This window comes from Microtus oregoni, unplaced genomic scaffold (genome assembly GCF_018167655.1).
Source record: "Microtus oregoni isolate MIOR12 unplaced genomic scaffold, Mior012 000005F_ref0000423, whole genome shotgun sequence".
Taxonomy (NCBI): Eukaryota; Metazoa; Chordata; class Mammalia; order Rodentia; family Cricetidae; genus Microtus; species Microtus oregoni.
Window position 1 is genome coordinate 35,553,757 of NW_024543064.1, and position 17,943 is coordinate 35,571,699.

Consider the following 17,943-nt stretch of genomic DNA (forward strand, 5'->3'; position numbering starts at 1 on the left):
TATCCGTCAAGTGACCCTTACAAGTCCTTCTTGATCCTGAAGTGGAGTAGGTACCGTTGTTTCTGCTGGTGTTGAATCCCGAGCAGCGTTCGGACATGGGACTAGAGGACGAACGAAAGATGCTTACCGGATCCGGAGACCCCAAAGAGGTAAGGCTAGGAGGTCGGCTCTTACTCTCCCCAATGCCCTGAGGACAGGGACCTAGCGCATCAGAGCACTTTCCCGGGTCCTCTCAGTCCGGGTTTAACCTCCTAGGGTTGGCGGGGTGCAGGGAGGTGGTTTCCGCCGCACATCTTCAGAATTCATTGAGTGACCTTGGGTAAATTAATGGGTAGTTTTCCCAACCCACGATTGTGAAGGTTTAACTGGAGTTATAATGCTGTACCGATTAAAACTTGTGTTAAGAAGAAAGAAGTCTGTTTTCAGTCAGTCGGTTGTTTTGAGTCTGGTTTGACAAGTGTCTGAAGCAAAGAGACTGACGTTGGTCTTTAACCTAGCTTAGGGCAGCAATCACTATTTGTGGAGGTTCTGGGAAGCCGAGCCTTATACCATTTTCTGTGAAAAAGTGGTTCAGGAATTGGGGTGTAGTTTTGCAGTGAAACGTTAGCCTGAAGGCCTGTGTTCACTCCCTAGCCCCCCAAACAAAAAGTGTTGTTTATCTTTTGAGATGGAGATGGCCAAGGACTTGTGTCTTTGGGGGCACTGTAAGAATGTGCAGTGTAATTGTGGAAAAGAGGGAGCTCTTTCCCAGGTTTGAGTACCAGTGCGGTGAATACTGACTGCTCGCTGTTCTTAGTGCTTTCCGTGTACTAAGACATTTAACTGGAAGTTTCCCATGAGGTAAATATAAGGTTCATTAGTTTTGGTTATTTTTATAGATGAGGCAGCAAGCAAGGACGTTTATTATCTTTTCTAAAGGCACACCGCTAGCCAGGCAGTGCAGTTGGGAATAGAATCCAAACGTCACAGCTTTGGAGACAGAGCTAGACCACACTACTTTACAAAAGCGACTCGCTTTGCTTCCATTGCTATACATTCGTCCTCGGTCTGCTTCAGGACAAGCCATCGGGGCTTTATGGACTTGGGATTATTTGGAAAATCGTTTATCCCTTAATTTTTTCTAGTCTTAGCAATTTTCAGAAAGTGTTGGAGCCAGGCTCAGGAAGTTCAGCAAGGTGCCAAAAACCACAATGGCATCAGATAAATTTTAAAATTAAGAAAATTGGGCGTGGATGACCATGCCTTTAATCGCAGCACCCAGGAGGCAAAGGCGAGAAGAAGGATCTCTGAGTTCAAGGCTGCCCTGGTCTTTGCATTGAGCTCCAGAACTATAGAGACCGCCAGATCTATAGAGACCCTGTGTCCAAAACAACAAAACAAAACAAACAAAAAACACAAAGCCAATAAATCAACAAATCAGTAAATAATAAAATGAAGAAAGTTGAATTAATTTTGTGAAAGAACCATAATTATTGGAGATTAAATTCTTTTATTCATATGTGACTTTGTTTTTTTTCTCATTGATGGAAATATGGTCCATAATTAGACCTCTATTTCGATTTGTTTGACATGGTATTTTTGACATAATTACTAATGTTTTAATATTGCTAATTGGAAAATGACACAACAGTCTAGAATATGAATTTCAAGAATTTTTTCCCTACAATTTTTACTTTTTCTGTGAGCATGTATTTGTGTTTTGCTCGCGTGTATATCTGTGTACCACATGCATGCCTGTGTACTTCTGATGCCATAAGAAGCCATTGGATCCTCTGAAACTGGAGTTAGAAATGTTTGCAGGCCACTGTGTAGGTGCTAGGAACAACCTGGGGGTCTTTGGAAGGTGGACAAGTGCCCTTACCGCTGAGCCATCTTTTGTGTGCATTGTGTAGGAGTTGGTGTATCTATAGATCTTTTACATGGGTTCCCGGGACCAAACTCAGGTCATTGGCAGCAAGCAATTTTACCAGATGGTTTTAGGACTTTTTTATTCTTATACCAGACCTTGAATCCAGGGCCTTGGGTAGTCTGAGATTGTGCTTTACCACTGAGCTCTGATGTCGGGTTTTGGTCTGGGTTTTTTTTGGGTTTAAGGTAGGGGACTTTTTCAACTTAAAAATTTTTTTTTTTAATTTACACACACACACACACACACACACACACACACAGTGTTCTGCCTACATGGTTTTTTTGGAGGTTTAGGGTAGGAGACTTTTTCAACTTTTTTAAAAATTTTTTTAAAATTTACACACACACACACACACACACACACACACACACACACACACAGTGTTCTGCCTTCATGTATGCCTGCAGGCCAGAAGAGGGCACCAGATCTCATTATAGATGGTTATGAGCCACTATGTGGTTACTGGAAATTGAATTCAGGACCTCTGGAAGAGTAACCAGTGCTCTTAACTGCTGAGCAATCTCTCCAGCCCTTAAAAACTTTTTATTTTTATGCATGTGACTGTTTTGCTTACATGTATGTCTGTGCACCACATGTGTATTTGGTGCTCAGGGAGATCAGAAGAGGGTGTTGGGAATCAAACATGGTTCTTTGGCAAGAGCAGCAAGTTAAGTTCTCTTAGCCTCTGAGCCATTTCTCCTGCCTGCTAATAAATCATGTAAGGGATTTGATGAAAAACTAGAGTTCATATCCTAAGTAACAACTTCACACTTAGGAGAAGCCTTGCCAATCTCAAGAGAAGAGAGCTGAGGTTACAGTTGAACCCCCCTTCCTCTTGTTGGGGTTTGGGAACGTGGTTGTTGCTCAGTCTCTCTCCCTATGCGCCTTTGCTTCCTCTTCTTCCAAGTATGAACCCCTTGTGTATAGGCAGGTAGATAACTGCCATGCACCAGATTCAGGACCTGTGCTGATGCTCCTATAGATAATTTTTATAATTAGGCAAAGAAAGGAAATTATAATTTCAAGGTACACACTGGGAGGTCTTGGGTGAAGTTGTGTAGACTTTTATAATTGTGTTGATCTGCAAGCCAAAGGGCTGTGATTGTAACTTTAGTTAAGTTGGCTAAAGGAAGGGGTGTAGGTTTGGCCATTTTCAATATTCCATATTCAGGTTAAGGGGCTAGAAAAAGAGCTGGAGAGATGGTGTAGTGGCTGCAGCACAGCTCTTGCAGAGAATCTGAGTTAGGTTCCTAGGACTTAGATCAGGTGACTTGCAGTCGCCTATAACTTTGGTTCCAAGGGGTCTGATGTCTCTGATGTCTCTGACCTCCAGAGGCACCTGTATTAGTGTGTACATACCTCCTCCCGGCCCAAATACTCATAGTTAAAAAATAGTGAAAATCTTTTTTTTAAAAAAGTTGGTTTTCCTCTAAACTTAGTTTGGGATATAAATTCAATGTTTAGCTGTTTCTAGCAATATTTGCCAGATATTTTAGTTATTATTTTGAGATAGGGTCTTATGTAGTCCAGGCTGGACTCAAACTTGAGCTCCTGATTCTCTACCTTTTAGGTGCTGGGATTACTCCTCACCTGTTTAAGCCAAAGCAGAGTGGTTTTGTTTTGTAGGTTGGTGCGTGTGTGATATTTTGTTTTCCCTTTCAGTGTGGGAATTGGACCACCAAGGACTCTGTGCAATGTTAGGAATGCACTCATCATTGAGCTACATCCTTAACTATCAAAATACTTTTAAATTTTAGATCCCACTGGATTATCTGATGACTTGAGTCTGTTATCAGGAAATGTTTAATAATCACTGCTGTTGTTTCTAAACTGGGATTACTTTCTTAAGAGCTGACTAATCATATCCTAAAGGCTATATGTACTTCATAAACTGTAGACTGTCCTGCATGTTTAGGTCTCACTGATGCAAGTGAGGTGGTGTCTGTCTTAAAATAATAAAATATGGCGAGCTGTACATGAAGACAGCTACCTTTGAAAGAACTTATGGACTGGGCATAGTGGCTTGTATGATCGTAGCACTTGATCCTAGCACTTGAGAGGTTGAGGCAGGGCAATGAAGAAGTTCAAGGCCAGCAGGACTCTCTCTTAAAAATAAAAGGCCGCAGAGGAGGATGAATGGCACATACCTTTAATCCCAGCACTCAGGCAGGCAGGCAAGTTCAAGGCCAGCCTGGTCTAACTAGCAAATTCCAGAACAGGCTCCAAAGCTACACAGAGAAACCTCAACTCCAAAAACCAAAACAAATAAATATCGAGGTTTACATTGTGGGTAAGCCCCACTAAATATCTCAGGATTTAGAAGGATCGCTATAGCAGGCGAAAAACTAGCTAAAGATATGAGGGTAGATAAAATAAATTAGCTCACATAAGTCTTTTATCATGTCCCATTTATTCTTTCTATGCTCTCTCTAATGCTCTCTTGATGTTCCTCCTCACTATTCCTTGCTTTTTTTTTTTTGGTTTTTCAAGGCAGGGTTTCTCTGTGTAACAGCTCTGGCTGCCCTGGACCTCATTCTGTACTGTAGACCAGGCTGGCCTCGAACTCACAGAGATCTGCCTGTCTCTCCCTCCCGAGTGCTGGGATTAAAGGCTGTTGTTCTTTGCTGTTCCTTCACTGTTCTGCCCATCCCACAAGGTTTTTAGTTCATATACCCACAGACATAGTTAACAAGCATGTATTTTTTAGGGCTAACAGGATGGACAAAAGACTGACAAGGTAGGTGCCTTATGTCTCAGAAGGGGTGTGGCAAATACAGGGAGAATTAGGATAGAGGGTCCCCTCTCCCTCCCCCCCAAGCCAAGCATCCTTGTGCTGTATCCGCTGGTACCCAGGTGAGAAGAAATTTCTTTCTCTGGAGCTGGTTTAACGACCCAAGGTTTTTTCCTGTATATTTTCGGGGTAAGGTGCAAACAGTTAATTTCCTAGACTAAGACCTGTGTCAAATGAAAGGTGAAGAGAAGTACAGAATATTAATAGCTTGTTAGGGCAGAGCAAAGACAGTAGATTGCACCTTCCTGAGTGCTGCTAGAGAATTTAGAGCCACCCAGACAGGTCTGTTTATCAGTGAGAGCAGACACACTGTCTCTCCTGCTCAGTGCCTCCTGCTCAGAGCTCCTTTCTGTCAATAAGGATAGCTGTCATGGTGTAGCTTTATGTAGGCTATGTAGGTTTGGCTGAGTGAATGCTTTCACACCGGGGCCCCATAGTGTGGTGAATGGTGTTCAGTTACCATCACAGGAAAGTCAGGCTTAAAGAATGATTTATATAGTGCTGAGGGATTTGGGGTGAATCCCATTATGGAAGGGAGAAATGTCTGGGTTTCACAAGATTTCTACAGAAGTGACTATCCAAAAGACAGGTGTTCCCAAAGCTTTGCAAATCTGAGTGCTCCTTAGAGTGTATCCTCCCGTAAATCTGTCTAGTGGTCTGTCGGCTGTACTTTTGCTGGATAGTACTTGTGGCTCACATCATCATGAATAAATAGTAAGTAAATAAATGGCCATGAGATAGTAAAAGTGCCTGTTGCCACACCTGACAGCCTTAGTTCTCCAGGATCTACATGGAGGAAGAAGAAAACTGATTTTCACAAGTTGTCTCTGTGTTTGCTATGGCAGTTCTGCAGTCGTACACAATAAAATGTAATTTTAAAAAAAGCAGGGAGGAGAAGAAACAATGGCAGGAGAATCTATTGCTTATAGTTCTTGAGGCATGCCACATACTGCAGGGCAATGCGGAAAGAGTGAGCGAAAGGAACCAGAGAAGCTGGGCATGGTAGTAGCTCATGCCTGTGATCCAGGCATTAAGGCTAGACTTGCAGCATTGAGGACTCCTGCAAGTTCAAGGCCAGGCTTGCTGCCCAAGCATGAGCTAGGCATTACACACTGAGAGGCTAGAGACAGGAAGGTCGCTAGGGCTTGCTGCCCAAGCATGAGCTAGGCGTTACACACTGAGGGGCTAGAGACGGAAGGTTGCTAGGGCTTGCTGCCTGCCTCCCTAGCATGATTCGGGAGGATACCTGGTGCCCCGGCAGTGGCCTCCATGCACACACCTGCACACACATGTGCATATGCTACATCCACACGAGTATTTTTATGAACGTTGGAAAGGGAACGGAGTATGGTGACTCACGTCTATAATTCCAGTGCTGGGAAGGTGAGGTGGGAGGACTGCCACAAACATGAGGCCAGTCTGGGCTAGAGCGAGACCGTACCAGGTCAGACGAGGAGTCACCGGGAAAACAAGGCTCAGAGCCCTGGTTTCTGTGGGAAGGAATGATGGAGACAAAGGAAGCAAGCTTGATCAAATTAAGGATTGGGTAGTACAAATAATTTTAGTGAGCTCTGAGCTGTGGTGCTGCTCCCTTGTTGACATTTGCTTCTGGAGTAGGGCAATACAAATTTGTGTAAGATTGGCCTAAGGAAGTGACTGCTATATGGCTTTTTGACTGCTGCATGAAGGGTGTGTTCCCAGGTAAGCTGCATTTTCTCTCTAAAAATTAGCTAATTCTGGGGAGGCAGGGTTAGCACTGAAATTAGCAAGACCCTAAGGTGTCAAAACATCATCATAAAATAATGATTAATACAGTCTTTTCTCCATAATGTTAGTATCAGTGTGATTGTGGAAATGTATGTTGTAAAAGTGCTGCTGACACTAATTTTCTTTTCCTTTTGTAGGAAGAGGAGGAAGAATTAGTGGTAAGTGCTGCTTCCAGTTTTGAACTATCTTACTAGAAGTAGGAAATTTGAACTTCATGAAACTCTAGGGCATTTTAAGGACTTGTAGCCTTTGTACCTCCTGTGCAGTGAGGGTTTGGGAGTCTTTCCTAGGTTTGGGACTTCTTTGGTCACACCTGGAATCAGCATTTTCAAGGACTGGGCACTCATCTGCTTGTGCTTTAATAAAGAACTCTGAAGGAAATTTTTTAGATAGTTTTCCATGTTTACATTTTCTGACTTTGCAAGTAGGGAGCTAAGCCTGATTCTTACACAAGGGAAATTGAATCTTAAATGTTATGTTAACAAGTGATGTCTCCAGTAGGTCTACTTCCTATTTGACCAGATTTCCTTTACTACCTTGTTTCTCAGATAGTACTGAGCCTTTTAGTGCATACTGGCAAGCTTGGAAGGCAGAAATTTGAAACTTCCCTAGTACTTAGCATCAAAAAATTAAATGGGCGTCCCTGTTCTGCCATTTTTGGCTACAATATGATTCTGCCAGCTGGCCTGAATGGTAAGTTAGGGTTGCACCTTGATTTGGTGATTTACTGATCAAAGCTCATATATTTGGTGGATGTTTTCTGAAGCTTTTCTTTTAAATATTTATTTTTTTCTGCTTGTTTGTCAGGACCCCCTGACAACAGTGAGAGAGCAGTGTGAGCAGCTGGAGAAGTGTGTGAAGGCCCGGGAGCGGCTAGAGCTTTGTGATCAGCGTGTGTCTTCCCGATCACAGACAGAAGAGGACTGTACGGAGGAGCTCTTTGACTTCTTGCATGCACGGGACCACTGTGTAAGTCACTCTGAAGACAGGAAGGGCAAAGCTGTTCAGTGATTTTCATGCTCCAGCTTGACCCATCAGTAACCATTTACTATGGGCCCTGCATGTCAGGTTTTTTTTTTTTTAATATTTATTTATTTATTATGTACACAATATTCTGTCTGTGTGTATGACTGCAGGCCAGAAGAGGGCACCAGACCTCATTACAGATGGTTGTGAGCCACCATGTGGTTGCTGGGAATTGAACTCAGGACCTATGGAAGAGCAGGCAATGCTCTTAACCTCTGAGCCATCTCTCCAGCCCTGCATGTCAGGTTTTGTGACAAGCATTTTACATACATAGATGTCCTGGAGTCCTTACCATATATGTTGTAGGTAGGTATCACTGTCAACATTGTACATATTGGAATAGATTCTGTCGGGGAAAAAAATCCTGACATGCACTGTTAAATAGTACGGAAGCTAGATTTTTATATATATGTTTATTTTAGTCCTGGAGATAAAACAAGGCCTATGCATGCTAGGTAAATGTTCTAGCCACTGAACTAAACCCCCGGCCCTGAATTTTGTATTTTAAAAACATTTTTTATTATTTTTTAATTAATTTTATGGGTATGGGTTCCGTGTATGTGCTTGGTGTCCAAGAAAGTTAGAAGAGGACATCAGATCTTCTGTAACTGGATTTATTGTCAGTTCTGACTCACTCACTATGTGGGTGCTGGAAACTGAACCCAGGTCCTCTGTACCTCTAAAAATGCAGCCAGTCTTAACCACTGAGCCATCATCTCTCCAGTCCCAGATAGTATACTGAAATAGTCTGCTCTTTCTGTGTGTGTTCCTTCCATATGTCCCACAACTAGTTTTGTACAGTTTTTTCTTTTTATAGTTCGTACTTTACTCTTTCATATGACAGTATTTTACACATATTACTCAAAAAATTAAAAAATAAATAAATGAATAAATAGTTTGAGATTTCTAGTAGGACGGTGGCATACATATTCCTGCCAAGAGAATCCCCAAAACAGATTTATGTGCTGATTATTTAGTGGACGCTTACAGTATATTACATGCAACTTCAAAAAGATGATGATGGGGCTGGAGAGATGGCTCAGCAGTTAAGAGCACTGCTGTTCTTCCAAAGGACCTGTGTTTAATTCCCAGCACCCACGTGACAGCTCACAGCTGTCTGTAACTCCAGTTCCAATGGCTCTAACATCCTCACACTGACACACATGCAGGCAAACACCAATGCACATAAAATAATTTCTAAAAAAGTAGTAGGTAAAAAAAATTCAGAGTTACAGACAGAAAAAAGTCAGGTAATTGAAGCGAGTACCGGGACGTGAGAATGGATAAGGATGCCTAAAAATGAGTCCAGAAAGGAGCTGCACTGTTCTAAGTGATGAGGGCCTGTGAGCCATGACGTTAAAACCAAATGATGCTTTCTTTTTCTTATCTAGGTGGCCCACAAACTCTTCAGCAGCTTGAAGTAACTGCGCAGGTTCATCACCTCAGCCTTGTCTCAGGGCATCAGGAAAAGTTCCTTGTGGTTGTGAACCATTTATTTCTAATGTGTATTGCAAGTTCTTGAGGACATCATTATGGCAAGTAGCTTCTCCTTGTAATTAGCAGTGATTCCATTTTAATAAACTGATCTGCAGACTTGCTGTTTGTCCTTCTTCTGCCACCCCTTACTTTATCATTTTAGGTTTTTGTTTTTTTCAGTTTTTTTTTTTTCCCAGTGAAATTGAACCCACAGTCTTGTGCATGCAAGGTGTTATAAATCTTGCTAAATTGCATTTGTTGACTCTCAGATTTTCAACCCTCCTGCCTCAGCTTCTTGAGTATCAGATTATAGGCAGGTGACACAAACTTAGTTCCTTTGCGATTTCTTTCCTCCTTTTTGTGTGGGACAGGAATTGAACCCATGGTCTCTTGAATGCTAGGCAAAACTCTACCACCATCCTGTTTTCTCAGTCCCTACTTCAGAATGTTATTTAATTTGAAATTTTGTGCAGGGTGTGGTTATGCATACTCACAATCTCAGCAGTAGGGAGGGAGACTGGAGCAGGAGTTCAAAGCCAACCTAAGCTACATGAAAGGACCCAACCCCAGGCCCTCAGAAAAATGGTCTTTTTAAAACATGTATAAGGATAGGATGTAACCAACTCCTGTTACCTAGCAACTAAATAATCTCAAGTGATAGGGTGTGTGTGTGTAATTATCACACATGAAGGTAAAAGTAGGGGCTGGAGAGATGGCTCGGCGGTTAAGAGCATGGCCTGCTCTTCCAAAGGTCCTGAGTTCAAATCCCAGCAACCACATGGTGGCTCACAACCATCTCTAATGAGGTCTGGAGCCCTCTTCTGGCCTGCAGGCATACACACAGACAGAATATTGTATACATAATAAATAAATAAATATTAAAAAAATAAAGGTAAAAGTAATTTAATTCGAGTTTCTTTAATTCCATTTTGAGTTTCTCATCTCAAAAGTATTTTTTTGTCTTTTTTTTTTTGGTTGGTTTTTTTGTTTTGTTTTGTTTTAGTGTCCAACAAGTTTGCATAATATTTTGTTTGTATGTTTTGAGACAGGGTTCCATTATGTAGTTCTGGCTAGCCTGGAACTTGCTTTGTAGATTAGACTAGCCACATCCACAGATACCTCCTTGTCAATGTCTCCTGGATGCTAGGATCTTCAAAAGCATGTTCCTGGCTTAAAGATTTTTTACTTTTTTTTTTGTTTATTTTCTTTTTTTGTTTGTTTTTTGAGACAGGGTGTCTCTGTGTAGCCTTGGCTGTCCTGGAACTCACTCTGTAGACCAGGCTGACCTCGAATTCACAGAGATCTGCTTGTCTCTGCCTCCTGAGTGCTGGGATTAAAGGCCTGTGCCATCACCGTCCGGCACTTGTTCTTGTTTTTTTGGGGCAGGATCTTACTATATAGTTCTGGTTGTCTTGGAACTCACTGTAGACCAGGCTGGCCTCCAACTCTCAGAGGTCCGCCTGCTTCTGCCTTCCAATGGCTGGAATTAAAGACGTGTGTTACTGTGCCTGAGTAAAGATTTATTTGTATTTAATGTGTGTAAGTGTTCTGTTCTAATGTATGTGAGTGTACCACATGTGTACCTGGTACCCTCAGAACCCTGAAGTCACTTGGCATGGGCTTCTAGCTACCATGTGCTAGAAGTGCTTACATGAGTGCTTACACAAACATAAAACTTTTTTTTTTTTTTTGTTTTTTTTTTGTTTTTCAGTACAGGGTTTCTCTGTAGCTTTGGAGCCTGTCCTGGAACTAGCTTAGCTCTTGTAGACCTCTAACGCACAAATATCCAGCTGCCTCAGCCTCCCAAGTGCTGGGATTAAAGGCGTGTGCCACCACCACCCAGCTAACAAAACATTTTTTTTTTAATTTATTATGTATACAACATTCTGCCTCCATGTATGCCCATACGCCAGAGGAGGGCACCAGATCTCATTACAGTTGGTTGTGAGCCACCGTGTAGTTGCTGGGAATTGAACTCAGGACCTCTGGAAGAGCAGCCAGTGCTCTTAACCACTGAGCCATCTCTCCAACCCCAAAAGAATATATATTTTTTTAAGATACTAAAGAAAGAAAGAAAGAAAAAATATAATAACCGAGAGGGGAAGTGAATGAAAATTAGTGCTTGTCCTTAAATTAGTAGACTAGTATTTCAGTGCAGCTGGTGAGGCTGGGAGAGCATCACATAGACATATGGGAGGCAGATACAGTGAGTTTTAGGCCAGTCTGGTATAGCTAGCAAGCTCCAGGCCAGCCAGGACTATGTAGACACCATTTCAAAGAAAAAACTATTTTTCTCAACACCTCACTAAACTTTCAAATGTGCAGCAAAGCTGAAGAGCTTGATAGTGCACCTCACTGTACGTCACCTAGATTTTGCTATTATTAAACTGCTATTCTGTGTTTACTAAGGAGGGAATTACCCAGAATTTGCTTAGAGGATGCTTGAGTCTTACTGAATTCTAAATTACAAATAAGGTAAGGTTCCCAAGACTAGGCAAAAACTATTGGGTAACTGCAAACTGAGCAGTTCCTACACTTAACAGGACTGGGGATATTTGAGTTGTAACCAAGTCTTGTGAGCTCTTGTTGAACTTTATGCTATAATTTAAAGTTCCCAGGAAAAAAAAAACAAACAAAAAAACAAAAAACAAAAAAAAAAACCCAAAAAACTGTGCCCCTGTTAAAGATCCTCCAAGGCTCCTAGACTGATTAGGACTGATTGTGAAGAGGTGTAATGCTGCCATCAGAGACAGATTATCTTGGGTCATCTTTAGTCTCCTTAGTGGTCACTCACTGCCCACGTCTATACTTGACCACTCATCTGACTATATGTAAAACCTTTTCGGGGTGGGGGGGTTCACATACCACTAACTTGCACCACACCAAAAACTGAGGATGTTATCACATAGCATTTGAAACCATAGAGATTTCTATCTGTCTACCTGCTGGTTCTCACCAGTTATTTAAAATACTCAAATGGTCAAGACTGATCCAAGAAGCCAGACATGATAGTGACTCATGCTTATAATTCCAGCCCTTGGAAGGTGAAGGAAGGAAGATCAGAAGTTCGAGTCATGCTGAGTTCCATAGTACATTTGAGGCCAATCTGACCTACATGAGATTTTGCTCTGTAAAACCTGTGAGATGGCTCAGTAGATAGAGACTCTTGCACCTGGGCCTGATGACCTGAGTAAAATCCCCAGATCCCACAGGCATGGTAGAGTTCACTCTGGAGAGTTTCCTGGATCGTACTGTGGCATTTTTGTACCTGTATTCACCTAAAAAAAATTAACAGCTGAGGGGTCTGGAGAGATGGCTCAGTTTTTAAGAGCACTGACTGCTCTTGCAGAGGACCCAGGTTCAATTCCCAGCACCCAATGGCAGCTTACAACTGTAACTTCTTTTTAAAAAATATTTTAAAGACTTATTTATTATGCATACAATGTTCTTCTAACGTGCAGGCCAGAAGAGGGCACCAGATCTCATTATAGATGGTTGTGAGCCACCATGTGGTTTCTGGGAATTGAACTCAAGACTTCTAGAAGAGAAGAGCAGCTGGTGTTCTTAACCTCTGAGCCATCTCTCCAGCCCCCAACTGTCTGTAACTCTTGTTCCAGGGATCCAACACCCTCCTCACACAGACATAGATGCAGGCAAAACACCAATAAAAGATAAATTAAAAATAAATTTACCAGAAAATGTGTTTAGTTTTTTTTTAAGGTTCTATTTTATTTTTAAATATGTGTATAGGGGCATAAATCCAGTGCCCATAGAGGCCAGATGAGAGGGTCTCATCCCTGGAGTGAGAGTTACAGGTGGTTGTAAGCCACCCTATGTGGGTGTTGGGGACTAATAGCACTCTTAATTGATGAGGCATTTCTCCAACCCTTTTAGCAAAAGACTTGTAAAAAAAAATACTACTCTTTATATTTGTAATAGGCTTTATTTGGACCCAAAAAACCAGCCCCCAAATCATGACATGGAGATTTACTATTCCTTATGAAAGCTTGGCCTTGGCTTATGCTTGTCTCATCAGCTCTTATAACTTAAATTAACTTAAATTAACCTGTTTCACTTCATCTATGTTCGCCTCAGCACTTTTTACTTTTCTTTTTATATGTTCTACTCCATTGTCTGTCTCTCTGTGGCAGTTGCCTCACTGACTGAACCCAGGCATCTCCCGCTTTTTCCTTCTGGGTCTTCTCTTCTTCCCCAACCTAGATTCTGCCTCCTACTTATTGTCTCTACCTGCCACCCCTGCCCATCCCTCTACTGCCTAGCTATTGGCCATTCAACTTTTTATTAGACCAATTAGGTAGCTTAGGCAGGCAAGGTAAAATAGCAACAGAACTTACATAATTAAACAAATGAACTCAACTTTACATAAAGTAAAATTCCACTGTTGTGTCGGGCGTTTGGTTCACATGGGTCTGTGGATGAATTTTAGCCTTCTCAGCTGCAGGGCAGTCAGCCTCTGGTGTAGCTTTGCCAATGGCTTTTTTATTGTTACAGTTTACACCTTTTAGCAAGTCAATTTCTGCACACCAAAACCTCTTACCCGAAGCTCCCAAAGAGACAGAAGAGACATTCCCAGTCGCAGGACATCTCAGTTTGCTGAGTCCTCCCATAACCAAGTTTTGCACAGACTTCAAAGAGAAGGTACAGGACACCAGAGGTAGCGGTCACAAAAGGTGGATCAAAGGCGGGTGCTAAAACTAAAGTTATGCAGCTTTACAGCAAATGCAGCCTTGGCTCTACAGTTTGGTTTACAGTCTTATGTAATTAAGCCAAAGTACACTTTAAAGCCAAAAGGGTTACTACTGCCAGAACAAGAGCAATACTTGCTGAATAAGCCATCGATTAAAGTGACTTACAGGGTTGGATGAGGTTTTTCTAGCTGCAAAGCTTTCCAAACATCCATTCCTGTCTTATCAGGTAACTTATCAAGGTAACAGTTTCCTTATTTCTTGCTATAAATCATTTGAGAAGAATTATGGTGACCCATCAAATGCCTCTTAACCTTTTCCCGTCACTCTGGTTATTACTGAATTTTAAAGGTGTAACACAAAAGGATGTAACATTCCAATCACATTTTAATTTTATCTGCTCCTCACATAGTCTTAACTCAGCTATTTCATTAACTATCTCACTATTTTATTTTGTTGAGTCCTTAGTTCTGTACAATGCCTGGGCTATGCTCAGCAGTTTGAATTTTTTTATAAAGTGCCAGTTCAGCAGTTACAGGCATAGCAATCAATACAATAATCCCCCAAATTACTGTAATAATTAGTCCAAGCATTTGACATGTTCTTAATATTCTTTCAGCGAGCTTCTATTCTAGGATCATCACCGGTGAGTCTTGCCATGGCCTCAGCAACTTTACCAGTGTCCAGATTGCTGGCCTTGCTCTAAGAATGTATAAACTTGCCAGGTGGTGGTGGCACACACCTTTAATCCCAGCTCTCGGGAGGCAGAGATAGGCAGATCTATGAGTTTGGGGCTAGTCTGGTCTACAGAGCGAGTTCCAGGACAGACTCCAAAGCTACAGAACCCTGTCTCGAACTCCCCCTCCAAAAAAAGAATGTATAAACTTGTAGCGGTTACATTTAAAGACATACTAAAATTAACACAGGTATGAAGGGTACAGCATTCAAAAGTGATGTTATAATTGCTAGGGTGCCAATGTACAGGCCTCTTCAGTAGCAATGAGGTTAAGATAAACATGCTTTCCTTCCCATGCTGCAAGAGGGTGAAAGGCACTAATTTCTGAGTTTGATGTGGGATTTCCCTCTGAATGCTATGAACATGTTTTATTACCATTAGTTATTAAAGAAACTGTTTTGGCCAATGGCTTAGTAGAGTAAAGTCAGGTCGGAAATCTGAACAGAGATATAGAGAAAAAGTAGGCAGAGTCAGGGAGATGCCATGTAGCTGTTGAAGGAGAAAGACATGAGCCGCCAGCCAGAACCTTACCTACAGCCTCATGGTGATACAAGATAAATAGAAATGAGTTAATTTAAGATGTAAGAGTTAGCAAGAAATATGCCTAAGGTATTGGCCAAACAGTGTTATAATTAATATAGTTTCTATGTGATTATTCGGGTCTGAACAGTTGGGAGACAAACGAGCAGCCTCCATCTACACAATTTAGTCTGAATTGAATCGCCAAATTGCAGGAGAGGACTGGGCATTCCAACTCCATGCCATTAAATAGGTCCACTAACAGTAGCACCAATCTCTGCTGTCCCATTTGAAGAATATGTATGCCATTTTAATTCTAAGTGAGAATGTTTCCCTCAAGGGAGCTATAGATGATGTCTCTGTGGGAGATACTAATTAGCACTCGAGGTCTCTCACTCTTACGTTGTTGCCAATGTACCCAGATTCCTTGTTGGCTTTTTCCTCTTCTTACTGCTGTGATCTTGCTTTCCCTCTTACTCCACAGCTGGCTGGGTGGTTGTTTGGCTGGCCCTTTCTCTTCTCACTACTTGATCTCTCCCTCCTTTGATCCCCGATTTCACCTTCTATTTATTCACTCTGCCTACCAGCCCCACCTATCCTTTCTCCTGCCTGGCTATTAGTTGTTCAGCTCTTTATTAGACCATCAGGTTTTAGACAGGCAAAGTATCACAGCTTCACAGAGTTAAACAAATGTAACATGGAAGAATGCAACACATCTTTGCATCATTAAACAAATGTTCCACAGCATAAACAAATATAACACATCTTAAAATATTTCACAACACAGATGAATGTTTTCCTTGCATGTATGACTGTATGCCATGTGAGTGTCTGGTACCTGCAGATGTCAGAAGGCACCATACCTCCTAGAATTGGAATTACAGATGGTTGTGAGCCTGGGAACTGAACCCGGGTCTTCCGCAAGAGCAAGTGCTCTTAATCACTGAATCATCTCTCCAGCCCATATCTTACATCTTTTTTTTAAAAAAAAAAAAAGATTTTATTTTTTTATTATGTATACAGTGCACTGCCTGCATGTATGCCTGTACGCCAGAAGAGGGCACCAAATCTCATTATAGATGGTTGTGAGCCACCATGAGGGTTCTGAGAATTGAACTGGAAGAGCAGCCAGTGCTCTTAACTTCTGAGCTGTCTCTCTAGCCCCATATCTTATGCCTTTATAATAACTGAAGTGAACTTGTACAAAGATGATGGCAATATAATTATACTTATCTATGGTAATGCTAATGAATTCTGCCAAGTAAAGATGATATCCGTATAGTAGAAAAGGCCATTCCAAACATTATAGGGTTTGTTTTTTTTGTTGTTGTTGTTAGCTTCATAAGTATTAGGGATTGGATCTAAGGCTTCAATGCATGCATGCTAGGCAAGCATTGTACTGAGCTACACATTACACTTTAATGCTCAGGATATTCAGATTTCTGCGACTAGCGAAGTCATTTCAGCATCCCTCTGATTATAGTAAAAAAGACATCCAGACAGCATTTCACTATGTAGCCCTGGCTGATCTTCAACTCTATGCAGACCAGGCTGCTCTCTAACTCGCAGAACTCCACCTGCCTCAGACTCCAGAATGCTGGGATTAAAGACATGCCTCATTTGCTAGTTAAAATTTTGAAACTCGAATTCTCACGTAAACAAGTCTTTATTTTCAGTACCCTCATTGTTTAATTGTAATGACAGATATGATGATGAGCACAATTTCTGGCATGTGTTTATTTTATACTTGTATGAGTTATATTTTGGGCACACACCTTTAATCCCAGCACTTGGGAGGCAGAGGCCGGTGGATCTCTGAGTACGAGGCCAGCCTAGTTACAAAGCAAGTTCCGGGACAGCCAAAGCTAACAGAGAAACCCTGTCTCAAAAAACAAAAAGAAAAGAAAAAAAAATGTGTGTGTGGTGTATGTTTGTCGTCAGATATTTCTGAGACAGTCTCTCTCAATCTGGAGCTCACCAACTCCATAATGGTGGCGGCTCACAAGCTCCAGAGATCTCCTTGATATATTTTAGCATCTTAAAAATTATAATTTAAGGCCAGGCGGTGGTGGCGCACGCCTTTAATCCCAGCACTCGGGAGGCAGAGGCAGGCAGATCTCTGTGAGTTCGAGGCCAGCCTGGTCTACAAGAGCTAGTTTCAGGACAGGCTCCAAAGCCACAGAGAAACCCTGTCTCGAAAAATCAAAAAATATATATATATATATATATATATATATATATAATTTAGCTGAGTATAAGATAATATACACTGGATGGCAATATATTATAAGAATAAAAGTAAGGTTACAGGATAGTTAAAACTTGAGATACAGTAAGCATTAATTTGTCTTTGATTTTTCTGAGACTAAGTCTCCTGTGGTTCAGACTGGCGTCCAACTCTTACCTCTACTTAGCAACTGGTAGGATTACAGGTATTTTCCACCATCCATACCCAGTAGTATTTTAAGAAAGAAAAAAGAAAACAATGCAAAACAAAAACTTAGGAGGGGCTTCTGGGGACTGGAACCAGGGTTTCACATACAAGCACACACTGCCTCACTTTTTGCCTTCTGTTGCTTTAGTAGGACTCGATCCGTCCTACAGTTCTGGAGTGCCCTCCTCTGTTTTCACAGTACACTAATCCAAACCATCATCATCTCTTTCATCTTCCTTTTCTTACTTCTACTTTAGATCGTTTACTGTAGTCAGATGATTCTCTCCTTTCTGAGACAGAGTCTCACCATGTAGCTCTGACTGCCCTGGAGCTCACTGTGTAGACCATGTTGGCTTCGAACTCAGAGATCTGCCTGCTTCTGCCTTCCAAATTCTGGGATAAAAGATATATGCCACTATGCCCTGCTAGATGATCGTTTCTAAAAATAGTTATCACTCCTTCCTCTCCCTTGGATCCTGAATAGTGGAATCAAGTGTGGTTGGGCCTAAAGCTTACACAATTGGAGTCTCTCACAACACAAAACTTAGGTGTCTATAAAGACAGACCTTGAAACTGAAG

The 17,943-nt window shown here is 41.6% G+C and overlaps 1 protein-coding gene across 1 annotated transcript; it reads left to right on the forward strand.

The window, feature by feature from the left end:
- The first annotated feature begins 8 nt into the window (after window positions 1-8).
- Window positions 9-9,086, forward strand: LOC121448425 (cytochrome b-c1 complex subunit 6, mitochondrial). Its single transcript, XM_041652456.1, has 4 exons — window positions 9-149; window positions 6,605-6,625; window positions 7,275-7,436; window positions 8,885-9,086. Exons 1-4 carry the CDS (start codon window positions 96-98, stop codon window positions 8,915-8,917), a joined length of 270 nt encoding a protein of 89 aa, XP_041508390.1. The 5' UTR covers window positions 9-95; the 3' UTR covers window positions 8,918-9,086.
- The last annotated feature ends 8,857 nt before the right edge of the window (window positions 9,087-17,943 follow it).

Excerpts from the sequence above, each read along its gene's own strand:
- LOC121448425 (XM_041652456.1), top strand. The coding sequence starts at position 96 with ATGGGACTAGAGGACGAACGAAAGATGCTTACCGGATCCGGAGACCCC. Across the intron at positions 6,626-7,274 it reads AAGAGGAGGAAGAATTAGTG|GACCCCCTGACAACAGTGAG; the intron begins GTAAGTGCTGCT and ends CTTGTTTGTCAG. Across the intron at positions 7,437-8,884 it reads TGCATGCACGGGACCACTGT|GTGGCCCACAAACTCTTCAG; the intron begins GTAAGTCACTCT and ends TTTCTTATCTAG.